This window comes from Anabrus simplex, chromosome 5 (assembly GCF_040414725.1).
Source record: "Anabrus simplex isolate iqAnaSimp1 chromosome 5, ASM4041472v1, whole genome shotgun sequence".
Classification (NCBI taxonomy): Eukaryota; Metazoa; Arthropoda; class Insecta; order Orthoptera; family Tettigoniidae; genus Anabrus; species Anabrus simplex.
In genome coordinates this window covers 227,490,462-227,518,409 of record NC_090269.1, presented here as the reverse complement: position 1 = coordinate 227,518,409, position 27,948 = coordinate 227,490,462, and the positions used below count along the sequence as shown (strand labels likewise).

At 38.5% G+C, this 27,948-nt stretch overlaps 1 protein-coding gene across 3 annotated transcripts in view; it reads left to right on the top strand.

The window, feature by feature from the left end:
- The window catches only part of LOC136873924 (multiple PDZ domain protein), a 2,156,217-nt gene that overhangs the window by 2,066,220 nt on the left and 62,049 nt on the right, over window positions 1–27,948 (top strand). For all 3 annotated transcript variants that reach the window (XM_067147286.2, XM_067147283.2, XM_067147285.2), the window contains one exon: window positions 26,344–26,415. In XM_067147286.2, the coding sequence (XP_067003387.2) occupies window positions 26,344–26,415 (72 nt within the window). The remainder of the gene's footprint in view (window positions 1–26,343; window positions 26,416–27,948) is intronic.

Below are 27,948 nucleotides of genomic sequence, written 5' to 3'. Positions count from 1 at the left end.
GGGAGGTTGTGGGTTCCAACTAGTTTGATAGAAGGGAGTTCGGGTTTTCGTAAGGTTGTTCCAGTGAGGTTTAACTTACAGTTTCCTGTAAGATATAGGAGATATGTTAGATCCAGGAAGTCAAATATACTGTATCACTATTGACCTATCCAAGCCTTTTGACAGCGTAGATCATGGGAGACCACTGATGAAAATGAGGGCTATTGGATTAGACAAAAGAGTGATTGAATGGGTGGCTATATATCTAGAAAATAGATCTCTGAGAATTAGAGTAGGTGAAGCATTATCTGATCCTGTAATGATTAAGAGGGGGTTTACAAGGCGATATTATTGGACATTTATATTTTCTTATGGATATAAATGATATGAGTAAAGAACTGGAATCACAAATAAGACTTTTTGCAGATGATGTCATACTGTATAGAGTAGTAAATAGATTACAAAGCGACTGCAAGAAGACTTTAACAGTGTTGTGAGACTGACAGCAGACAATGGTATAATGGTAAACAGGATAAAAAGTCAGGCTGTAGGTTTCTCAGATTTAGTTACTGTGTTGATGGAATGAAAGTACAGGTTGATCAAAACGTTATGCTATCCATAGAAGTACTATAAATGAGGCTATCTGTGCATTAGTGGTATCACCAACATTTTTAGATGAAGTGCAATATCAGCCTATAAAAGCCCTTTATGGCCCTGGAATCCGGTGCACAAACATGTTGCTGCGCTGCCACATCGTGAATGTTGGCAGCAGACAATTTTGGGCGCTGTAGACACTGACTTCAGGTCGTAAAAGGCTATAATTGACCAATATCACATTTCAACCAAAAATGTTGAGTAGGCCACTATTTCACTGATAACCTCAAATAATGTTGAAAATGAACACTATCTACTGCTTTACACTTGTGCACCTTTCTGATCATGTTCGTGAACATGTCCTGTAGTGTTTTATGTTAAATGTTATCGACAATGCATTGAATGTTGGTCTTTGAGTCTTCCAAATTCTAAGGATGGGTTCTTTCTTTATTCGTGTCAGAAGTATCAACTTTACTTATAGATATTTAACAAAAAGCAACAAGATATCTACATTCCTACTATACAAATATACAAGTCTATTGTACAATCACAGATAGAGCAACAATATTCGAGAGCTAGATGATGCTTGCCTAGTATTGGGCGACGTCAATAGCGTTGGGGGAGGCTGCAATCAAGTCTTTCATAGTACACATTGAAGGACATAAAACACACTGACATAGATGTTGGATCGTCTGCTGCTCTCCGCAATCACAAAGTGATGAATCACTTGAGAAGCCCCACTTCCGCAAGTTTACTTTGGTTCTGCTGACTTCTGTACGGAGTCTGTTAAGGGCTTTCCATACTGTCCACTTCTCCTGGTGTCCACATGGAAGACTTTCCTTTGGCTCTATCCAGTTGGAAAGGTGGTGGATTCTTTCTTTCCACATTGTGACTCTAGCATTCTCTGCTTTCCCCTCAAGGTTAACTGATGTGCGGAGAAAACTTTTCCTAGATTTTAGCCTCTGTGTGGCTGGTTGGTATCCATAGAGAGGATGTGCTTCTGAAGAAGATGCCTGGAGCCGTTCTTTGTTAGCTGCTACCTCCCTACGAATCTCACCGGGAGCAATACCAGCTGAAAGTTGGACCTTCTCAATGGATGTAGGTTTCAAACATCCAGTGATGATCCTGCAGCTTTCGTTTAAAGCGATGTCGACCTGCTTCGTATGAGCTGACCTGTACCAAACCGGGGAGGCATATTCTCCTGCAGAATAGCATAGAGCTAGAGCTGATGTTCTAATTGTTTGTGGTTGTGTTCCCCAACTTGTTCCTGATAACTTTCGTAGAATGTTGTTTCTGGCAGCTATCTTTTGTTTCAGGTTTTGGCAATGTTTCTTATATGTTAATGTGCGATCCAGCATAACTCCCAGGTACTTTGGTGTAAAGCAGTGTTCCAGTAAGTTCCCCTTCCATAGTACTTTGAGTTTCTGAGAGGCCTGCGCATGCCGCAGATGGAACGCACAGATTTGAGTCTTAGCGGGATTTGGTTTGAGTTGGTTTTTCTCATAATAGGTACCTAGCTCTTCTAAAGCAGCAGTTAAAGAGATCTCTGCTTCATCAAAGGTATCAGTTTGAGTAGTAAGTGCAAGGTCATCGGCATATATAAAGCTTTTAGTATTTTCTGGTAATGGCTGGTCATTAGTGTAGATGTTGAAAAGAATAGGAGCCCGTACACTGCCTTGAGGTAGTCCATTCATTTGATTCCTCCATCTGCTTCGGCGTCCTTGGAATTCGACAAAAAAGCGACGATTTTCCAGGAGAGTAGCTATCATCTTGGTAATCATTCTATAAAGTTTGTGTAATAATATCCTGTGATTTACTGTATCGTAGGCAGTTGAGAGGTCCACAAAAGCCACACCAGTAATCTTCTTCATTTCAAACCCGTCCTCGATATGCTGGGTTAGATGTAAAACCTGTGCTGTGCAACTCTTTCCTGGGCGGAAGCCACATTGCTGAGGGATTAGGACTTGGTCTACTACTCCCATTAAGCGATTGAGCAACATTCTTTCCATTATTTTGTATAGGTGGCAGAGTAAGGAGATTGGTCTGAAATTTTTAGGGTTCGAAGGTTCCTTTCCAGGTTTCAGAAATGCGATCACCTTGGATTTTCTCCATATTTTTGGAATTTTTAGGGAAGTAAAGCAGTTGTTGAAGAATTTTAAAAGCCATGCCTGTGTGGTTGAACTGAAGTGTTTTATTTGTTCTATTGTGATATCATCTAATCCTGCCACTTTTCCATTTTTGGCGCATTGAATCGCTTTCTGTAATTCCGTTATTTCAAATGGCCGGGATAGGTTACTGGACTTCATTACCTCGCTTTTTAGGATATTATGTTCCATCTTCCTTATTGGGTGATTTGTTTTCCCATTGATGGCAAGCTGATTTGCGATTTGGTTTGTCGTAACATTTGCATGGACTGGTCCCTTGGTTGGATCGTTGCTAAATCGTTTGAGAAGCTTCCAAGCCTTTCGGCTATCCCTTGACATGTCAGTTTCCTCCATAAGTTTGATCCAAGCATCTTTCTTTGCCTCTGCAATTGAGGAAAGCAGTTTCCTTCCAGCTGAGATAGTGTCTTCACTTAGTGGATCTTCCTGAAACAGTGAAATATATGTGTTCATTTGGGCAGCTGTGTCTGAAGTTAGACCTTGTATATAGTTAACTCTGCATCCTCGTGGTATGGAAGCGCGGGAAGCTTTCTTCACAGCTTCAACAAACTGATCATAAAACTCTGGTGTTGGGTGGATATCTGATATTATTTTATCAAGGGTTGAGCTGAACTTCTCCCAGTCTGCTTTTTTGAAATTATATCTCCTTCGAAACGGTACCTTTATTGGTTGAATTGCAGAGAAAAGTTGACACATTACGGGCCGATGCTGGGTATTTGGAATAGGATTGCACATTGATTTCACACATTGCTGTGCCACGTGTTCACTCACAAATATCAGGTCTGGGTTGAAGCCTCGTCGCCATCTACTGCTGTTAAAGGATGGAGGTAGTTTGGGGTCATGAATAAGTTGTAATTGGTAATCATCAGCCCATTCTAACACAGCTTCTCCATTATTATCATCATCTGTATATCCCCATGCACTGTTATGGCTGTTGAAGTCTCCAACCACAAAGTTTGTCTTTTGCTTGAAGTAGTTATCTGGAATTTTAAAGGAGAAATCTACATTTGGTGGTTTGTAGATGCCCGAAACGGTGCAGTTACTGAGTTCCACAGTTATTATCTCGATTTGATTTTCATTGGTGGTTGCAACAGACAAAATTTGTAAATTTGGTTTGGCAAAAACAGCGCTGCCATACTGTCTGTGGGGAATCTCGGCCACAAGTCTCATTCCCGCTATTTTTGGTCGCCGTAGTTGCTCATCCCTGTGAGTTTCCTGAAGGCATAATATATCACATTTGTAAGTTTGACAAAGCTGGTGTAATATTCCTTCTTTAGATGGAGATAAACCTTCAATATTTACAGATATAATGGTTAGTGTTGGTCTTGATAAAGACCGTTCTGAATATAGCGATTGGGTCATATTGACTGGTAGATACTTCTGGAATGCTGACGTTCAGTTCAGTACTGGAATTTTAATCCAGGTACCTATGCAGGGGCACCACGAGCAGGAATCAGCTTCACCCCCAAGGATGGGTTATGTACTGTGCACTGTTGAGTTGAGATACCCTTTAAGAAAAGGTCTGAAGTGAAGGGATCGGGAGATCGAACTGGCCACAGTGGCTTGGAAATAATGTGTTCTGGTAACACCAGTTCTAAATACAGTACTCCATGGTAACATGAGCAGTATGAGAGGTTGCATTGTCCTGTTGAAACCATGCCCATTTCTTTCTCAGTCAGAGTAGCAAAAAATTGCCTGACCAGTGCAATGTAACGTTGAGTGTTGATTATCGTGTCGAAGAAGAAAATGAAAATTCTCTTTCACAACATGGCACACCCTGTGCCGAACTTTTGCGTGTGAAGGGGAGACTTGTGCAGCACACAATGATTTTCAGTCGCCCACCAACGCATACTCTGCGCATTTACGAACCCGCCAAGCCTCGTCTGACCAATACCAGTCGTCCAACTCCTCTCCATCCGGCGTCAAATGTTCTGTGAACCATTGACAATATTCAACATGTCAATTGGCATCACCTGCCAACAACTCATGAACAGCTTCAATTTTGTACTGAAATGTAACAGTCTTCCTCACATCCATACGCACTGTACTGTAAGACTCACCACTCTGACTGCACAACTTTCACAAAGTTTTCTTTGGACTCATGTGCATTGCAGCTTGGATATACATCAATTTGTCCTTGGTGAGAAATGTTGGTCTACCAGTTTGAGGAGCATCTTCCACATTCCCAATTTTATTGAATTTATCACAGATTGATTTATTCAGAGGTGCCTTTCTGGGATGAGCATCTGTAAAGTGTTCGTGGGTGTTTGTGTAACTCAAACTGTGTATGTACTCTTCTATAATGAAAATTATTTCCTCCAGGATGTACACCATGCTTCTGTTGTCCCAATACTCAGTTATCAGTGATCACCCCCTGCAACAAAACAGAATGTAAACGTGACTTTACAATAACTTTTTTATCACTCTGTGCCTAACAGGGATCACTGTAAATACTTAGGTGTTACGGGGAAAAATTTTCATTACTTAATGCGAGATCTGGAAAAGGTCCAAAGGAAAGTAGCATGTTTTGTTCTGGGTGATTTCCAACAAAAGAGTAGTGTTATGAAAATGTTCTAAACTTTGGGCTACGAAGACTTGGGAATAAGTGGTATGTTTTGAACTGTTAGTGGAGAGATGGCATGAAATGGCATTAATAGATGAATAAGCCTGAGTGGAGCTTTGAAAGTTGGAAAGAAGATAAATTTAGAATTCAAGAGGACAGATTGGGGCAAATACAAGGGCAGATCAAATATGAACAGGAATTACTTTTTCAAATTTATTGCATCAACCAAAAAAAAAAAAACCCACATATAGAGATCACTTTTCTACATAGTGTCCTGCCTTCGATGCACATTTTCTCCATCAGATTGGTAAGTTTTTGATGCCGTCCTGATAGAAAGAAGACAGACGTGTGCGGAACCACTTGCACACAAACTCTTCTACACTTGCATCATCATGGAACCGCTGTCCTTCTAGGTCTTGTTTGAGTGGTCCAAACAAATGGTAGTCGCAGGGCAATAAATTTGGACTGTACGGAGGGTGTTCCAGAGGTGTCCAGTGAATTTCCTTCAAATTTCCCTACCTTAAAGCGGCAGTATGAGGCCTTGTATTGTCATGGAGAAGAATTACATTTCGGATCGGTTACCGGTGTTGCTTGTTGCAATATGTAGCTTTTCACTTTACAAAGGTGAAAAAAAATGAGTGTATCCTCCTAATTCAATACATCATATATTCCATCATTAGATGGAGTAATCAAATTCAGATATGTTTCGGCTCGTTTGAGCCATCTTCAGTGAAAAAAATGGAGGGGCTTAAAATAATTTACATAATACAAGCTAAAAAATGACAAAAACTTAATGAAGGACCAAATGAAAAAAGAAAAGAGAACCTAGACAGAAACAAAATTAGCATAATATACAATATTTACATCATCATGTGGAGCAAAAAACAACTCACTATGACAAAATTCAGTGAAACAGGGGTTAATACAATTAGGAGGATACACACATTTTTTCACCTTTGTAAAGTGAAAACCGTCAATACGGAATGATTATAATATCTTGTAATGTAGCTTTTGCTTCATCCAGAAGGCGACAGTAATAGGTTGCATTCATTGTCCTTTGTTCTTGAAGAAAATCCACCAGCAAAACGCCTGCGGAGTCCCAAGAAACGGTTGCAAGCACCTTTCCAGCAGATGGGCGTGTTTTGGCCTTGACCGGACCTGCTTCGTCTCTTCCCTGCCACTCCATGCTTGCTTGCTTTGGCTCTGAGGTTTACACCCCAGTTTTATCACAAGTCACAATACGACACAAGAAATACTCTCCTTCTTCCTTGTAGTAGCACAGGAGTCTCTGACAAACTTCCTGGCGTAAAGTTTTTGTTCCTGGTTGAGGAGACGAGGAACCCACCTGGCAGAAAATTTTCTGAAGTGGAGTTCATCTTGGATGATGGTTTAAACACTTCTGTAATTTATTCCTACTGCTAAAACCATTTTAACAATTTTTATTCACCGATTTTCACCAGTAATGTCACGAATGGCAACAATGTTGTCTGCAGTGATGCTTGTCCGCGATCTCCCTTCATGAGGTTCATTTTCCATAGCTTCTCTTCCTGCCACAAATTTTTTAGCCCAATCATACATTCGAGTCTGCAAAAATGTTACTTCCCCAAACTGTGCGTGGAGCCATCTCAAAATTTTTGAAGGTTTGGTGCCCTCTTTTGCGAGAAATTTGATAATGCATTGCGCAACAGACGTGTGCACCTCTTGCTCACTCATGGCGTGCTGAAGCTGCCCAGCTCTCCACAGTCATTCATTCATGCAAACCCATTCTCCAGACACACCTACCAACATCCTGGCAAAGCCCCGCCTCAAAATTATTACTAACAACAGCGGTACATTCAAATTCCTGTTTATATTTGATACGCCTTTGTACTCATTTATGGGAAGAGAAATAAGGGATTGGAATAATTAATCATGAGAAATATTCAATAAATTTCAAAGTTGTTTGAAATCATTTAAGAAAAGCGTAGTGCTGAGCGGGTACAAACAAATAATACCGTATACCAGGTAAAGTAAAGTAAACTCGTGTCCTCATCCCAAGGTGGTGCAGCTCTTTTCAGGCACATCCCCAATGGATGTGAGCTGCACGTACCGCGAAATCGGGAGGTTGTGGGTTTGGATCCCACTGGTGTCTGGTTGGCCATTTTTGTTCTGTACTTAACATCTCTTCAAGACGTACTAAATGTACGTAACACGACCTAATAGGTTGAAAGTCGGTTTCGATTACAATGCGGTCGTGAAACTTCAATATTCATAAACTGATACAAAGTAATTTAGCTGGGTAGATATCATTTACGGAACTAATTTGCTAATTACTACTTCAACACTGATTCTAAAAAAAATGAAATATTCATATTTTCCAAAAACAACAACAAGAACAACAACAACTACTACTACAACAACTACTACTACTACAACTACAACAACAACGAGTACTACTACTACTCTATTTTTAACCAACCTGCCGCATTTACTACAATTATGAAATATATCTGTCCCTCTTTCTAAAAGAGGGTAATATAACGAGATGTGTGTTTGCGGACTAGAAGACAGCAGGAATTGTGAATGCAATAATTAACTCATTATGGGTACCGGTACCCCAATTGAACCTGTAAAATGAGCACAGATATGTTGAAAACATGCCTTACAACAGAGGTGCACACATAAACCAGGAACAGGTATTGTATAGCCTGAGAACTGCTTGCTGCTTGTCAAGCCTCACAATAACTCACTTGGCAGGGGTGCAGTTTGAGATGCGATAGTGGACAGTGCTCAAGGGTACAGAACTTCGAATCTCATTCAAGTAACTTAATTTGCCTGGGATAGGTAAGGTTGCATACTTAATGGTTTTCATAGATTGATTTGTTTATTTGGTCCTGAAAAGGGCTGTTGGTATTGTGGTATATGGTATGGAACTGGATTGGAAGAGGCGAGGAATCATGATAGGATCTCAGTTACCTACATCGTTTAACACAGCACCTGCTCGAACTGATGACCTTTGTGGTCAATACAGAGCTGCACGTGATGCTGTAAGGAGAGTCTGGCATGCTGCAACATCTGCGGCGCAACAGATCGGCATGCCTTGGTGATGAACTGTTTAAGGTGACCAGAATTGGCCAGCTCCTGTGCATACACCAATTATTTTACGTGGCTTCACAGGAAAAAATCCAGGGGATAAAATTAGGTGGTCTGTTGGGGAAGGAGACAGGTCCTCCTCTTCCTATCCATTTATCAGAATATGATGCATGGAGATGGTTCTGGATGACCACCACTGTGTGGAGTGGAACTCTATTATGTTGAAACCATATCCTGCTGGGGTTAAGGAGTGGCACATGTTGCAACAACGGTGTTAGTTTGTTTACCTTGGACAAATCACAGATAGCATTCTGCCATCAGGTAGTCTTCAAAGAAATGGGGGCTTATGAGGTGATCACCCATGATGCCACACCATACATTCATGTCCCACTGAACCTGAAAAGTTGCCTGTCTTATCCAGTGGGAATTATTCCCACTCCAGTAGTGTGTATTATAGTGATTAATGGTTCTATTGTTGTGAAACCATGTTAGCCATAAATAAAATGGTAACTGAAAAGGCAGGATCATTGTCCACATGCTGTAGTGTACATTGACGGAATGCCATCTGGGCTTTGAAATCATGCTCAGCTGATATTTGTCTCCTGTGTAATGGTCCATGTAGTAGTATGAGGGTTATGCTGAGTATCGTACAACACGACCTCTTCATTATGAGCAGATGTCATGAGATGATCTTGAACAGGCTGTGTGATTGCCAGGGATGCAGTAGCCCACAGAAATGTCATATATGTCGGTTGTTGTCTATCCGGATAGCATTCTTGATACAGGCATTATTCCTGGTATGCATTCTCTCTAGCTACTCCATAAATGAGTAACATATTCACATATTCATCGCTGGAATACATCACAAGGCAGTGAATAAACATTGTGTTTTGTTGTGTTACGACTTGCCTCGAAGGATGGGAGTTCGTAGAGCTGCATACCTACCTGCCATCGCATTGCCCTACCTGTGTCCTACAAAGCTTCCACTGTTCATAGGCTTGAAACACGTATGTCCTAGCCACAGCCTCCTTATTCTCATCCAACCCAGCTCCATACCCTATGTCATGATACAAATTGCTCTTCACAGGACCAAATAACAAAATCAGTCTGTGGAAACTATTAAGTATGCCACATCCCAGATTGACAGTAAAAAGAAAAATACTGGCATAGGATTTGAGCCTCCATATCCTTGAGTACTGTCCACTATCGCATCTCCGACTGCATCCTTCCAAGTTAGTTATTGCAAGACTTTACATGCAGCAGTCAGTCCCCAGCCTATATAATACTGTTCCTGGTCTGTGTGTTCATATTCGTGTTGTGTTGAACATGTTCGCATCTTTGCTCATTTTGTGTGTTTATTCAGGGTACCCAATAGTGGCACACACAATTCCTGCTGTCTTGTAGCCCATAACCGCACATCCCAGTTTAGGGAGAAAGACTGATTTACATCAGTAAACACTACAGGTTGCATAAAACCAGATCACTGTGAACGGGTAGACTACCCAGCATTTGAGCTAAAACATCATTTTTCTTTGTGTTGGATTGGCGGGACACTAATATAGCATCCTGAGAAATCAGGTTAGCCTATTGAGTAGACAACTTCAGTAGGTGTTAATGATATCTAGATCCTCTTCATTCCTGGTATCCTAAAAATCCTCTGGCACCGTGAACTCCATATTGATCACAGTACCATAAATTGTTTTGCATTTATTCATAATTGCTAGCATTGTTGTAGCAATGACTGAAGAATGTTGGAGTGTGCATTTCTTCTTGTAATATTTATTGTTTTTAATTTTGTAAATTACTGTTCCATATTGAAAAATTAAATTTATGAATGGCCTCTATAATAACAAAGATTCATGGTATAAACATGCTGCATGTAGCACACTAATTGCTATGCTTTCACATAATTGTTCATAATTATATAGAAGTAGTAGCTTGTAGTGAATATCTATCATATGTACTTCCTGTGTACAGATAGTCATACTGAAGCTGCATGAAAATTTGTTTGCTTTCATTTAACTTTTAAGGATGTTAATTAAGCTAGTTCTATGTGATTGTTATTTATATTCAATTTAGAGGAAGTTCATGCACTCTATTATTTTAGTGTTAATAGGAAAATAAATATTTATCTTGAGATGTATATTTTTATGGTCAAAAGTATTGCCATATTTGATTCATGATGTAGGTACAGTATCCTAGGAATAGGAATTGGTGAAACTTTACTAGTGTTATATATGGTAGCTTTCTCAGATGACTGTAGGCAACTGTTTCAAGCCTACAATGTTCTGGCTTCCTTTTTTGTCTCTAAATTTGAGCAACATAATAAATATTTTTCATGTACTTATGTGTGTTTGAAAGGTTAATTTGTTACAAAATTCATCGCCACTGAGCAAGTTGACTACATGATACAGATTAAGTGGCCATAAGTATGCATTCAGGAGATAATGGTTTCAGACTCCACTGTTGGTAGCTTTGAAGATAATGTGCTGATTTACTGTCGCTTCTCATTTTCACAAAAGGCAAATGCTGGAGCTGTACCTTAATTAAGGCCACGGCCTCTACCTTCCTAATCCTAACCCTTTCCCATCCTTGCATCACAAAAAATCTTTGATGTGTTAATGCGACGTTGAACCACTAGCAAAAAATAAACTTTAAAAAATCTCTTGGCAGAAAATTATCTATCTCTGTGAAAGTATTTTAGGAGGCCATAAATAGCAGTATATTTATTACAGAATGGTGTGCATTTTAATCATCAGACTTTCTTTGCATCTAGGCCAGATGAGCTATACATACTTCATTATTTATATACTTATAAATTTGAAATTTATTTTAGTGCCAATTTTTGTCTCAAACAAAGAGAGAGGTTTTAAGTGCTTTTATGCCTACTTCAGATCATCTGAACAATTTTGTAACTAAGTACAAAGGTGCAGAGAGGCAAAAAACTTCTTTGTAAATCAAATATATATTTTTGGTTTAAAGTTTTATAATTTTAAGAAATTCTACAATTTCATCTCATTTTTTGTTTTCAGTAGTATTCAGCTCTCATATTCAAATCTGAACTCTTAGGATTGCTTTGTTATTTATGCATTTATGCCTTGAGAGAATTAATGTTACTTTTATAACATACATTCAATAGATGTCAGGCTGTCAAAATTTTACCCAGCAGAAGTTCTAATGTGCTGGCAGCCAACAGCAAGAAGTAGTCTCATTTCAACATCCTCAAATGCCACCATCCCTAGGTGGGATTGAACTCTCTATCTTGGAACGAGGATATTGACTAACCAACTCCAGAATTGAGGTCACCATGGAGAAAATGTGAATAAGTCTGCTAAAGGGCATAGTGTTCTTCATTTACCTTCAGAGCACCACTGACTGAAATATTTCTGAACATCTCTTGTGTGTATAAAATTTTGTCTTGACGTCTGTATTGAAACTCCAGTGAGACATTTGCTCCACACTTATTGATAGGACTTAATTCTTTAGTCCTTTACTATGGTATACTAGGAGCAAATAGTTTCTGATGCTCTTTATGATGATGATACAATGGTGGAAACATATAGTGTGTGATTAGGGGCAGATACATTTTTTAAGGATGTAATTGAATAAGCTGTAAATTCTTATCTAGCAAAATAACGGTACCTCAATTTTTTAAAAAAATCTTATTTTGAATATATTTAAGTAATCCTCATATAACTTACATGTATGAAGTCAACTACAAGAAAAGGAACATGAAAAAAGTAATTTAATAGGGTAAACACAATCACAGGTCAACATTAGAAGATGGAACAAGAGAAAGTGGAGATGGGGCCCAATGACCTTAGATGTTAGGTGCCTTTAAACAACAAGCATCATCATCATTGTCATCATCGTCATCATCATCATCATCATCATCATCACCACCATCATCAAGGTGGATATGAGAACAAACTGGAAGACATAAAAGGACAAGGACCATCTCTGCGTTTTCATACACTTGACATCTTCATGTAGATGGCCTCTCCTCATCAATACTAGTTCTTATCTATTTCTTCTTAGCCTTTGATTAAGTGGCTTCTTCTTCCCAGCGTCATCAGGAGAGGGGTCTAAAAAATTAACTGGAGGCCCATTTTGACAGATCTTCAACCTTGTTGTGGAAAGTGTTGGACAAGGAGAAAGTTAGATAAATGCAGGAAAAGGAAAGACAAAGAAAGTGAATTTAAGATGGTAAAAGACTAAGGACAATGGACAAGTAGAGAAAGAGAAAAAGGATCCCATTGGGTCATATATACAGCTCTGCACAGATGTGGTTATCTGCGGATATCGTTGACGTTAGTGTCTTGGTGGATACAGACTGTATGGCAGTGCGGATAATTTTGCTAATAATTTCTAAATAATGACGGTTATTGATTTTTAGTCAGGTATATTCCTATTTTTACTTGTGGTTAGGTGACCCTTGACAGTGATATGGGAAAATGGTGATACATAAAGAGCTGTGAGACTATAAAGCCTAATTGGTTCCTGCCCGGAATTAATGGAAGGTAGGAACAAAGGTCAATATGTCGGTAGTTGTAGCAAGAGAAAATCCCTCATAAACCTGTGACTGTAGGGATTCTGGTGTCAGGTGTCAGGCCTATTGTATTATGTTAATAGATCTATCAGTTTCAATACCTTGGGTGTAATATCCTGTAGTTAAATATTTACAGTACCACGGATAACAATTCGTGGATGTGGATACGGATGCGGAGCAGATGGGGATATTATTTTGTATATCTGCGCAGAGCTCTAGTGGTATATAACAGCAAGAGGTAGCAAAATGTTACCACACTATTCAGGGGACATCAGAGGAACAGATTGTCCGTAATCCCTTGCTAGACTCGCTGGCAAGCTGTAGTAGCGTGGGCAGGAATTTGCTTCTATTACGGTAGGTCTAAATTATTAGTTAAGATTCAATAATGAATGAAGTTTAATGTAGATCTTACCTTTCATAAAAGCACCTGTTGAAAATTATGTCTGTTGTTCTCAATATGAATGTTGCATTGGCATAAAAAAATTGCAGAACACTTGTACCTCTGCCTCTGAAATTTCATGTATCAGTCTCTAATTTCATTCTCCATGCCTTCAAGAGTGTGGATGTTCTTTACCCTTCCTGTTTTAAAGTTCCACTCCAATAAAAATCAGACACTTAAATTTGTGAACAGTTCTATCATATGATTTCTTCTTTTGGAGAAATGTCTCAACCAGAAATGTCAGTTTCCAATACTATATATACTAATCGAAATTCATTGTGAAAGTAGAAAGAGAAGAACAGAAATTAAACATTTTTTAATGAAAAGTCTAAAAAGGTTTATTCTTAAGAAATAGAATACTAATAAAACCTTGAAAAGCTAGATAATTAGGCCTATATTTTTATTTTTTTTGAATAATAATGTCAGAATATTCACAGGCAAGGAAATTGTTGCTCATGCTATCATTTTATGACTTTAAATGGACAATTTGCTGGTAGACTGGAAAGTTAAGAGAGAATGTTTGTGAAGCTACTTTGGAAAGATCTCAACTGAGGAATTTCCCAACCCACCAATCACAAACACCAGTAACAGAGTTCCAGTAACTGCTTATTTCTTTACACCCAACTGAATCTCTTCCTGCCATTTTAACCTTTCAGAAAATAATCAATGAAAAATATAAACAGTGAGGATGAAAGATTACAGCCTTATGTAAACCCTGTAACTACTTTGAATGAAGAATTCATTCAATCATCAATTCTCACTACAGCTTGATTTTCAGTATACATGCCTTTGATTACTTACAATAGTCTACCCTACCTTTGATAATCTCTCCGTAAGGCCTGCATATTTTCTCCTGTATCACGAAATACCAATCAATTCCTGGGTTGAGATCATCTCAAGAATCATGTGGCGTCAGGGAAGGGCATCCGGCCTTAAAACCCCCCGGCTAAATCCAAAATGAACCTAGGTGCTCCAGCAACCCCAGAAAGTACTGGGAAAAGCTGAAGAACTTTTTTTTTTCTTTCTGTTTGTTAGAAAGCAATACTTCTGTGGGAAAAGCTTACAGACATCTCTGTGATTAAGATAGAATACTGCAGTAACTATTCAAATTGCTGTGTGGAAGGATTTGTGTCATTTTTAATGAATTTCCAAAATCTCCCACTAGTTTGATAATCATTGGAAGAAGTATGTGACGAGAGAGTGAGATGCTATACATTTTGAAGATAGAGTAGTAGAATACGTTGTTTCCTTGACACTTGTGAACTTCATGAGTTGGTGACTGTATTCCTAAATTACTGTTTTCAATAAACATAATAGCACTCCTGATACATTCTTCATCACCATCATATGCATCTACATTTGTCCTGCCTAGCGACAATGTTCGCTGTGTGCTTCTGCTGCCTCCACCTCATTTGGTTCTTGGCCATGTATTGGTGCAGATTTAATCTCTTAATATTTTGGTGGGTTGTCAGGGCCCTTAAAACTAAAATGACTATGCAGAGAGCATGTTTTACTGTAGACTAAATTTATTACAAGTATTATGTTCATTTATTTAGAAGTGCACTCTTGTTCATGTTTCCACTTCATGTAGTTCATAATCACAAAGTCAAATACAGAGCACTCTGATGCATTAAATTCCTACTCTCGAACAGGGCCTCTCACAGTACAGTGTCATTCTTGGACCAGTTCACTGTACAACTTGCTGCACTTCATATAATCAAGACCGTCTTGCTGACTTACGATTGTCTCATAACTGCTTCGAGTTCTCTCATGATTGACCTAAGACTTTGCTCTTGAAATAATCCTCTGGAAGATTCTAGAAGTATTTTGCATTTTCTATTTCTGGATCATTTTGGGCACTGTTCAATTATTGACCACTCCCAGCATGTCCTAGGGAGCTTCCTGGGAGTGTTACTTCAACAATTTGCCAAGGCTTTTGTTTTATTGCCACTGCACCAGTATTGTAGCCTCCATTGTCATAATATTGTGTAGTGTATTTAGCCCATCTTTACTTAGGTTATGCCTTGGCTCTCTTTACTTCCCTATGAACTTACTACGCTGGCATAGCAGGGGGAGAGGTGATACTCCCTCGTGGCACGTCCCAGGTGGCGGATAGGGGGGTCCTAACCGGCTTGCCGCCAGATTTGAGCGAAATAAAGTAGCTCTTGCTGACCTAACACTTACTACCCTGTGGGTGGGGGTGCAGACGAAGAATACACTCATGCTATCCCCTGCCTGTCGTAATAGGTGACTAAAAGGGGTAACCAAGGGATGATCAAATTAGAACCATGAGACTACTTGTAATTAGTACCATCATGCAGGGAACACCATGGGTCGCCTTTACTTGCGAGTAGTACCACTATGGTAGATACACAATAGGTTTGTGATTAGTAGCAACAGAGTGTGAATCAGGGTGAGATTTACAGTACCCGTGATTAGTACCACTACATGCAGAACACCAAGGGCTTACGTTGCCTGTAATTAGTACCATTATGTGAGAAACACCACGGGTCTGGGCATTGCATGTGATTAGTACCACTATATGAGCGACACCATGGGTCTGCATTGCCTATAATTAGTACCCACTATGTGAGGAACACCGTGGGATAGCACAAGTCCCTGTGATTAGTATAGTACGCGAACCTTTTCTTGAGCCCTAGTTCCCATTCAGCACTATGGAGCTCAGGGCTCAAGAGAAAGTTCGCGTACTGTACACCTATGTGAGGAACACCGTAGGTTTGTGCTGCCTGTAAGGGGCGCCGCAATGTGAGAAACACCATAGGTCTGCGTTGCATGTGCGTATTACATTACCTGTGAGTACTACCGTAATATGTGGAATACCGTGAGTCCACGCTACTTTTGATTGGTAGCGCAATATGACAAATGTCATGGTTCTACTTTACTAGCAATCAGTACAATTATGAGGGGCCGATGACCTGGATTTTGGACTCCTTTAGACAACAAGCATCATCAATTCAGGATTGTGTTTTAGAAGCAGTCCGTTGGTCAGTAATATTATTGATTTACGATAGTTCCTGGGAATGTGGGGCATTGTGGGTCGGATCCACTGATTGTTTTAAATTCATATTCACCCATTCATTCTTCGTCATCACGTTTTGAATTCTGGTCAGTGGATGATTTTGGAATTTTAAATTGTCATTACATTTCACCTCATTTCATACCATTAGTGGCTGATGTCCTAGATGTTAGGCCCCTTTAAACAACAAGCATCATCATCATCATCATCTTCATCTTTACTTCCAGCATGTAGTCCATCTTTGCAATTATATCTGGTTTTGCTCAGAGCACATCTCTGAAACTTTATAGTCTATTACAGCATATTTTATTCTTATATCAAACTAAGAAATGTTAATCAACTAATCAGTCACCATGTTGCCCAGGTGACTGATCTAGTGATGCTGCTGTATCATTGTTTCATGATATTTAATCAGTGTTCTGTCTCTTTCATAGTTGGCCAACATCTGATATCATAAAGAACAACAGGATGGACTGTGGTGTGATTTTAGGTGATCTTTGCAATTGCAGATATTGCATATCATCATTCATCACTCTATACAGGATACTTGACCTCTTCAATAAGTTGACGCAAGAAACAATGTTTTCTTGGCAAAAAATCTCATGATATATCCTAATACAGTTATACCTATCTTCATTGATGTATACACATACACGCACTAGCTCTTGTACCCGTTGTTGACAGTACGATATCTTAGCATGTGCATGTTTACATTTTTGTTTATTCTTGAAGTTGTTTCCCGAGTTACTTAGGCATGTAGGTGGACATGCAACTGTCAGAGGCACCGGGTGAGTTGGGCGTGCAGTTAGGAGCGCGCAGCTGTGAGGTCGCATCTGGGAGATAGTGGGTTCGAACCCCACTGTTGGCAGCCCTGAAGATGGTTTTCTGTGGTTTCCCATTTTCACACCAGGCAAATGCTGGGGCTGTACCTTAATTAAAGCCATGGCCGCTTCCTTCCCATTCCTAGGCCTTTCCTGTCCCATCGTCGCCATAAGACCTATCTGTGTCGGTACGATGTAAAGCAACTAGCAAAAAAACAAAAACTGTCAGAGGCTTGTTGCAATGCACTCGCTTCCTGCATTTCTGTGTCCCTTTGCAGTTTCATCAGTTTTACATGTTTTCTGTTCTTGATTTTGTCTCTTCCTTCCAGTATAAAAATAAAGTATCAGGTTAATGTGCAAAAAGTAGGCTACAGACAGATGTGCAAAGCCTTTAAACATTGGAAGGATGATTTCTGTAGCAACTCTCCATAGTGTTAGTAATCAGTCCTTGGACTTGAATTTCACACTGATATTTCCATTATTTTGCACTTTATCAGAAAAATAACCATCATCATCCTTTTCTCAGTGCCTGACAAGCTAGTTTTTGCAAATGTCTGAACAGGGTAAGTCGAGGCTACCATAAGAACTAAAGATTGGTACTGGTGGAAGACCTTCTAGCATTGACTTTTTATGTCCAGATCAAGTCAAATTCTTTGAAAATTCAGCAGCTATGATGGCTTTGAATAGATCCTGAATAGTATAGGGTTTACTTAGTCTGCTGCAGCCAAGGAGATGTACCGGATTCTGAATTTCTCTACATTTGAACTGGGTGTTGAATCCCACAGATAGCATTTCCCACTTCTAGGTTGGTTTAACATCTTGGGACCCCTATTATTGGTGGTTTCAGTGACCTCCATACTAGGTAAAAGAGGTCATTCCCAGGAGCATGTTCTTCTTTGATTTCCAACTGGATGTCTGTTTTCTTGGGGTTTTTGGAGGGCTTGTGATCTCGAAAGGAAACTCTTCTTCAATCTAAGATGAGGATCTGGTAGATCATGGCCATACAGTGGCTGGTCAAAGTAAGATATAATGAGTAGATGGGAGTGTGAGTGCAGGGGATGGGGTTTTGGGGAGTGAGGTGGAGGGGTTTGCTGAGTATGAAAAAGAACTGGTTTCAAAATTCAGTTATTTATCTGTGAAAGTAGTAATCAAAGAGCTTTACTGATCACTAGGCCTACTCATTGCAGCATACTAACCTCAAAAAGTTCAAAACAAATGGTACTTTTTTCTGTGATGTGACCTGATTTACATTTATTCATTGCTGAAATCCTCCATCCCAACACGACATATCACCTCCTCTCTGATAATTGTGTGGGTGCTCTCTCTCTCTCTTTTTCTCTGTCTGTCTGTCTCTCTTTTTCATATTTGTTTGGTCCCTTTCCATCTGGCTGCCTGGCTGAATGGTCAATGTAATAATAGTTCAATTCAGAGGGCCCAGGGATTTTAAATGCATATGGTTAATTGCTCTGGCTTAGGGACTGGGTGTTTGTGCTCATCTTAATACACATCTCTACATCTAAGTACAGCCACCATAGAAACACACAATTGTAAAAACATCCCTCCACATAGAGTTGGCATCATGAAGGCCATCTGGCTGTAAAATTGGGCCAAATCCACAATAGAGTGCCAACTCCAATGTATTGGGCAAAAGGACAAGAGGATGATGATTTGTTCCCTTTCCATTACTTATGCTTTATGATATAGAAACGCTACAGCCATGTGGTGTTAATTAGTGCATGTCATAAAAGTCAGTGTCTGTCAAATTACATTTCTTCTTTTTGAAACAGTGAATAGTTTGTCAGAAGTATTAGGGTTTCTGATCCAATTTAAAGGCCAGAGGCATTTTAAATTATACACCTTGTGTTTTCATCTGGATGTAAGCAGTCCAATTAAATGTTATTGGTCTATCTACTGTAAGCCCCCAAGGCCTAAGTTAAAACTACTCATCCTACCTTCCCAATTGGAATATGGTACATATAATATACTCTACTATTTCTTCAGAGCCCTCGATGGCCAAACTTTTAATTCTCAGTCTCATCAAGTGGTGCCATTCACAATAATTCTTGATGTGGAAATTAGAGAATAAAGAAAAAAAAAAGAGATACATAAATGCAAGAATGAACACATGAAGCATAAGAGGTGTATTCAGGTGGTAGGAATTAAGATAACATAGGACAAACAGAATGAAAATGAATGTGATTGGTTATATATATATATTTGTGTATTTGCTGCATGTACAAATCACAATAAGCTTTAAGAAAGTTCTACAATAAGAGCATATTAAAGATGAAATGGACTATTTTTGGTAATAATATTAATGAACAGCTGACTAGGTCCACAGTTGTCAAATTAAAGGACGAAAATATTATCAAAAGATATGTATGCACACTATATTGTATTTCCTTCAGATCTAGTTAAATTTTGTATTACTTTGTGTCAATGCACATGTTTTGCTTCTCAGTAGCTTACACCAGTTACCTAGGTTATTGTAGTCTTGACTTTTATTCATCCAGATAGCAACGACCTCCAATTAATTCAGATTAATATTGTTTAACTTTATACTGTACGGTTCCATGCAAATTAATCAAAACATAACAATAACACTCTTATTTTATATATTTTTTGCACTTATTCACTTAATGCACACCTTTAATCTGTACTAATTGCTAATATGTCCTCCTTTCTGTTTTACAAGTTGCATTTTGCATAGATTCCACAAGCTTTGAGCACATGTTTTTAAGTTCATCGTCATAAATCACACTGTAACTAGAGTAGAACAGTCGAGTTTTGTGAATCTTCTTTTGCAAATAGCCACGTTTTCTATTGGATTCATGTCAGGGCCATTCCCTGGCCAGTCTGACAAAAATATTGTTCTTGCTGAAGAATTTCTTCACTTTAATTGAAGTATGGCAAGGAGCCAAATCTTTCTAAAACAATTCCATCACCATCTGGAAACCTTTTCTGCAGCTCACCAACTCCTCTCCTTTCTAGTATTTGGATGTACTGGCCAGATTTTGTCATCTCACTCACTTGTACAAAAGGTCCCTTCTCTTCATGCATGAAACACCCCCAAAATATCTTCTTCATGGGGTGTGTTACTGTCTGTTGCAAATGTGCTGAAGTTGTTGGCACATTCTTTGCTCAGTGCACATGTTGAACCCTCTGTTCCTACATTTCAGAGTATCTCTCATCAGAGTAAAGAACTTTGTTCCAGTGTTCCATTGTCCATTACTGATGACTACATGCCCACAAGAGATGTTTCTTGCACATGTGGCAGCACTTCCAATGAAGAAGGAATGTGATATCAAAGAGTATAGAAGACACATTCCACAGAGACAGTCAGAGATCGTTAGAGTTACGGGACTTTCTCTTTAAACTTACTGTTTTTTCTTAGTAAGTTTTTATTCTTGGAAGGTAGTAATGTACCTTTTCATCTCATTTGAAGTTATAATAAATCTCTTATTATTCTTGTGGTTCGCCTCTGTGGTGTAGTGGTTAGCGTGATTAGCTGCCACCCCCAGAGGTCCGGGTTCAATTCCCGGCTCTGCCACGAAAATTTGAAAAGTGGTACGAGGGCTGGAACGGGGTCCACTCAGCCTCGGGAGGTCAACTGAGTAGAGGTGGGTTCGATTCCCACCTCAGCCATCCTGGAAGTGGTTTTCCGTGGTTTCCCACTTCTCCTCCTGGCGAATGCCGGGATGGTACCTAACTTAAGGCCACGGCCGCTTCCTTCCCTCTTCCTTGTCTATCCCTTCCACTCTTCCCATCCCTCCACAAAGCCCCTGTTCAGCATAGCAGGTGAGGCCGCCTGGGCGAGGTACTGGTCATTCTCCCCAGTTGTATCCCCCGACCAAGAGTCTGAAGCTCCAGGACACTGCCCTTGAGGCGGTAGAGGTGGGATCCCTTGCTGAGTCCGAGGGAAAAGCCGAACCTGGAGGGTAAACAGATGATGATGATGATGATGATGATGATTATTCTTGTGCAACTAAACATTTCTCCTATTAGAAGGTCTATTTTTACAAATGTGCAGGTTTTCCTTCCAGCTGCCACAAGTCTAGGAACATGCAGGTTCACTCCCCTTTCCCTCAATTCGCAAGCCAAGTCCACATCATTGGGTCTGGGGTTTGATTTGATTCTTCTGAGGAGAAAATATTCATCAGTTGCTGTAATTTTCTTTTTCATGTGCCAGGCTGAGTGGCTCAGACAATTGGACCCAACTTGGCAGGTTCAAATCCTGGCTCAGTCCGGGGGTATTTGAAGGTGCTCAAATACGTCAGCCTCGTGTCAATAGTCTCCTGTGGGACAAAAATTCTGGCACCTTGGAGTCTCAGAGAACTGTAAAAAAAGTAGTTAGTGGGACGTAAAGCCAATAACATTATTATTATTATTATTATTATTATTATTATTATTATTATTATTATTATTATTATTATTATTATTATTATTATTATTATTATTATCTTTTTAATGCCACAGTTTCCCCTGTTTCTTCATTGAAATTGAGCCAGTCTGTTTATGCCACTGAATAATTTTGTTTATAACACCTACATGGCACCAAATTTAGTAGCTAACTCTCTTTGTGTCATGTAAGTATTTTGAGATAATGCTACAAGTACACTACACTTCCTGGGAGTTGTATTCATTGGATTTTCTGTTACCTTCTGTCATGATCAAAGTCTTACTTTTTACAGTACTAATCTTCATTCCAAAATGTTTGTTATCTCCTTATTCCATAAATCAACTTGTGTCTGTACTTCCTCTTCATTATCTCCCCAAACTACAATGTCATCAGCAAAGAGCATAGACTTTACTTGCTCACCCATCATCTTCTCCTTCATATTATGTAGAATTCTATCCATGATGATAATGAAGAGTAAAGGAGACAGTACACTTCCCTGTCTTAAGCCTGTCTCAACTCTGAACCATTCAGTTTGACCCACTTTGGTTCTAACACAGCTTTTGCAATTTTGATACAATGCTATTCTGCATTGTTTCATTCCCAATCTGTGCCTCTGTCAATGTTTTCTATACCAAATTCCTTGGGACACTGTCATTTGCCTTTTCAATATTTAGAAACGTTACTACCACGTCGTTTCTTATATTTGTGTAATTATGCTGTTTTGCTTCCAAGCCCCAATATCAGACTCAGAATTCCTCCTCAAGGAGGTTTGGGACTTCTCTAATGTTTAGGGATCTTGTGAATATCAGGTTCTCTGGTACCAAGTTTACAGTTCCTAGGGTGCCTGGAGGTGGCTCATTAATTCATGTCTATTTTTACACCTACCTTTATACATCACCACTCTTAGTCTTCTTGTTATAGTTATAGATAATGGAAAATGAACAAACATGTAGGAATATTCACTGTCAAAGGCAAGAAACTAGAAAAGATGGTAGGAACACACACAAAGGATAAACATAAGGATAGGCAGAATTCATGGGATTCCAAATTATGTATATCTCTTTACATTAATGAAACAAAGTTACTATCTGTTCAAAATTCCTCATTTGTGATATTGTAACAATAAGGGTTGAGGGTGCATGGCCTGGCAGGAAGAAGGGTGCCACAGTATGGGCGGGGCCAGCGCCAGGCAGAACAATGGCTGCACTGAATTGTTGAGGCACATAGTGGGGAAGTTGGCTGAGCCCTTTTGAGGATACTTTAAGTGGTCAACGATGAATAGGCACTCGAAATGATCTGCAAGCAGAACTTGAAGATGCTTTATCTAGAATCTTCTGCTGGCCTACTTAAAGAGTTGAGCTGCTGATTGATATTCAGACAGGAGTGAATGAGTGAGTGAGTGAGTGAAGAGAGTGTCAGTGAGGAGTAGGTCAGATAGTCTTGTCCTACGTGCAAATGAAATCGGTGGGCTGTGTTTTTGTGGGTTGTGGAGTGAAACGCTGTGGGGATGACACTGCGCTGAGAGAGGCGTTATTGGAGAGCAGAAGTTTGACATTCCAGAGGACAGTGTGGTCGACAAAGTTAGCAAGTACATGCTGTGTGAAGAGGAAGGCTCAAACTTGAGTGCACTTGTAAATAATTGTGAATAGTGTGTAGTAGCTATCATCAATTTAGTGGATAGTTAAAAATGTTACCTCTACAAGTATTCATTTTAAGGACTCTGACAACCCAACTTTGCCTTTTAATTTAAAACAAATTAACTGAGTACATTTTTCCACTGGATGCCTACAGATACTATAATTTTTTGCTACAGGATCATGAAAAGATTATAATTATCAGATACAACATAGTTTGATACCCTTATTTAGCAGGTGAAAACATCTGTTCATTACTTGGAAGAAGCGTTTTATCCTGCATATTGTATGATTGGATGTAAGCCGAACAACTTTTTTCATTAAATACTCGTATATATTTTACATCTACTCCGCTCTTTTGTAGTAGTGCAGTTCTATTGTGCATAATACAATGAATACCGGTAGTAGAAATAAACGTGGAGTAATTTAATCATAGGACACAGTATCTTTCAAGGATTATTCAGAGTATGGTTTTTCTTTTTTACTTCTATGTTAGCGTGGTTGACCAATTTATTTACGGTACCTATAATCTGAGGAAACATTGAGTAACTGTAGCTCCATTTATCAAATTAATTATAGACACGTATAGCAGCACCAGCGCTATAACAATTAAGGTTATTGGGTAAGCATCCCTGAAAGATGAAAAGGAGGTTTATGTTTCCTTTTTATGTATTTTATGGCTGTTGTGTGACTGAATTTAACAACAAATACCAGTATTAATTGTGTTATGTTTCCCTGATGATATGAAAGAAGATAATCAGTGTGTGCTTGTTTAAAACCATGTAATATATTGTTTATTTAACAATACCAATTTTAAAATGTAAGCTGTAATATTCCCCAATTTGATCAGTATGAAAGCAGGGAAAGTATATTCAAAATCAAAATCAAATCAAAATCTCTTTATTTGCAAATGAGGTGTCTACCTTGGTGGCAAATGGTACACTAAAATACATTATTGTCAAGCACTAAATTTTAAATTAACAAGAGACGAAGACAATTTTCCTAGAATACAATATTATACAATTTACGCTAATAATTTATTCTATTAAACACATACATCATCCTTAAAAAATTTATGTTGTTTACAAAATTCTACTTATAATATCTCCTGTACTTGCAAACATAGTCAACTCATATACAGTATGTGAAATTACTTCTAATAATAATATACAACTGGTATAAGATTAAAATTAACATTGAATTTATTTACATATTTATATTTTACCCATTTTGGAACCTAAGTAGCACAACGACCTGCTGCGTCTTAACCAGAGTCCCTTTTGCCACCACTTTTCAGAGTTCCTGAAGGGCCTTCACAGCTACCGTAGCGGTCCCAGGGCCCTCGAAGTCCCCACTGTACTTCACCCCTACAGGCAGTCCCCTACTTGGGCTGTCCAAACTCCATAGACCAGGGGATGGAATTAATTTAATCACACACATTTTTTATTTACAATATCCTGCACTGGTCGAATGCCCTCTAACATTTCATTTATTTTCTCTGTTGTTGTTTATGCTCTTCTTGAATATCTGTACAGATTTTGGAAAAGGATCAAACACTACCCCTGGTAAACTGTTCCACTCCTTCACGCCCTTCCCAATGAATGAAAATTTATCCCAATCGCTTCTGCTAAAATTCCTTCTAATTTTGTACTTGTGGTCAGTTCTACCAATATAATTATTTTCCAACTGAAGCCTCTCACGGATATCTCTCCATGCTTCTTCTCCTGTATAGGCTCTATATAATCCTGTAAGTCTAGTTTTCTCCCTTCTCTTACTTAAAGGTTCCCAACCAAGTTCCTTTAACATTTCTGATACACTACTCTTTCTCCGGAAATCCCCTGTTACAAACCTTGCTGCTTTCCTCTGCACACCATCTAGTTCTTTTATTAGGTATTCTTGGTGAGGATCCCAAACACTGTTTGCATATTTCAATAATGGATGAACCATACTTAAGTAACTTTTTCTTTTAATTCTTTGTTGCATCCTTTAAGTAGCCTCATTATGACATGTAACGATCTGTATGCTTTCCCAACAATGTCATCAACATGACCCTTTCAGTGCAAATTACTTTCAAATCTCACATCTAAGTATTTGCACTTGCCATCTTTAGGGATAACTACCTCATCCAAAGTATATTCAAATTCTGTTTGTAAATGTTGTAACAGTTGATTTGCCTCCATTAATCTTCATATTATTTTCTTCAACCCATTCTTGGATACTCTCAAGGTCCCTTTGTAATTCTGAGCAATCCTCAATGTTATTTATTTCCCTATAAACAGTTATGTCATCTGCATACAATCTTATTTTTGATGTTATATTGTTCCCTAAATCATTTGCGTATATTAAGAAAAGTAACGGACCGACTATACTACCCTGTGCAATTCCCTTCCAAACTTTCTCTTCCTGTGATATATAATTTCCTACTTTCCTACAGCCCATGATTTTAATTGGAGTTTTTAATCGCAAGCTGGGTAACTAATTTCAACATATTATTCTGCATAAAATGAAGTTTGTTTTGTCTAGGTAAATCCAGCATAAAGCAGGTCATGTCTGGAGCTTGCAACTGGTGAGTATGAGAATAAGCAAATTTTAGATGTTTGTAACTCATACCAGATTTTCAAGAGAGACTATTTCTTGTTTACTGTATCTTCTAACTACCTTCCATACAAGTACTGACATAGTTGTTCATTGCCTACTTGAGGACTGTAGCCAGCCAGTGATACTCCTTACTTTTTCCTTCTGTAAAAATCATCATCTCATGATATAGAGAGTATTAAGAATTATACACTGGCTTACAGATCATTTTTAAATTATTGTTTTTGGCAAAAATGTAATTTTACAGATTGAGATTGCTACCAGAAGATAAGTTAACTGTGCTGATATTGGCTATAACAATAATGAAATTTATCATTAACAATAAAAATTTGTTAATGTATTGGAAATAGAGTGCATGAACTTAACAGCCTATTCAGAAGTATGGCTATGATCGCCTTTCTTGCAATAGTAGTTGAAATTGTTAATATTACTTGAAAAATGTGTTGTAACTGTTAGAATATAACATATTTTTCACCCTTTGTATTTTCATTGTTTATAGGCTGGCCTGATTGTTGGAGATATGATTCTGGCTGTGAACAAAGATACTCTCCTAGGATCTGATTATGAGTCTGTAAGTTGGACATTTATTAGCTATATTTTCAAAGCCATTTTTATAAGTATTTAATTTGCTTCTGTTTACTTAGTTACATGTTTGAAAAAGAGTAAGGCTTGAAGGAAAGATGGATTTCTGTGGCATTTGGTCCTTAACCCTGCAGCACTGGCGCTCTATGTTGTGACTTGAGTGCTGGCGCCTAGTCTCACAGACCCACGTATAGTTTTAACAGTATTATTCTAAATTATAAGCAACAAACAGTTTTAATTATTTTAATGGTTTGAGTGGTGTATAAATAACAGGAAAAGTTATAAATCAAACACTTGTGCTACATTTTACAGATGCACTTAAAATTCTAATAGTTACTGTAAAAATGTGTAGTGGTAGTATATACTACATAACAAAAAATAGTAGTATCTAGTATTTGAAACTATTTGATATTAAAATATATTCTAAAATAGCAAAACACGAAATGCAAAACATTTCCTTCAAAAATAATCACTCTGGGCTTGAAATTCTATGACCGAACTTGCTATACGTAAACTATTTGGAAAGTGGACACCCCTGGCATAAAAATTTGGCATGTCTTATGACTAGGGCCTGGATATTTTCAAAATGCATATGCGCATATTCAGTTGCATATTTTGAACATTAGTGCATATTTAGATATATTTATCTCTTATTTCTGAACGAAATGAAAAATCTAATCTCTATATACGTTGTACACCCCTTGGTAATACGAGAAGCCTTCCCTGATCAAGGAAAGTGCTTTCAGTGTCACAGGCAGATAATGACCCGTTTCACAACAGATATTTTCTTCTTTCAGACATTCAATCCATAAGCAACTACATAAGTAGAAAATCAGGCAGTCTTTGCCAGAAGAATGTTCTAAGCAGTCAGTGCCAGTGTACAAGTATTGCCTAGTTATGTCCATCGACGGAGAATGATAATGTTCAATGTATAAACTAATTCTGTCCGACAACAGAAAGTCATTGACCCCTGAAAACATTGAAAAACTGTTCATAACCCACAGTCATGCATCATTTTGCAAGCAATGCAATATGTTTATCAATTTAACACTAACAAGGGGGCATTCCCTACCAGTCACCACTGATTTCACACTAATTTATAGAACATGCAGGGCTTGGCTAGAAATGAAAGTACCCAAAGTGGGAACTCCAGATGGCTAAGCGAATAGAAAATAAAAATAAAAATGTTGACTCGGCTCTCGCACTGCCACTTTTGTTAGAGCACGCCGAGCGGTTATTGGCATAGCGGTAAAAACTTGGACTAGTAATTCGATGGTCGTGACATCAGTTCCTCATGTGGAGAATATTTTTTCAATTTTTATGTTATTCATTTATTTTAATTAATTTATTAATTTGTTTGTTTGTTTGTTTGTTTGTTTGTTTGTTTATATGCAAAAGGCATACAGGATGTCATTTTTTTAATGAGTGCACAGTTGTAGAAAATTTGGAGTTGCAAACTTTCCCGACTTGTTCAAACAGAAATTCTTCTTTTTTCTCCTTTATTGGCTATCTCCCCTCCTTG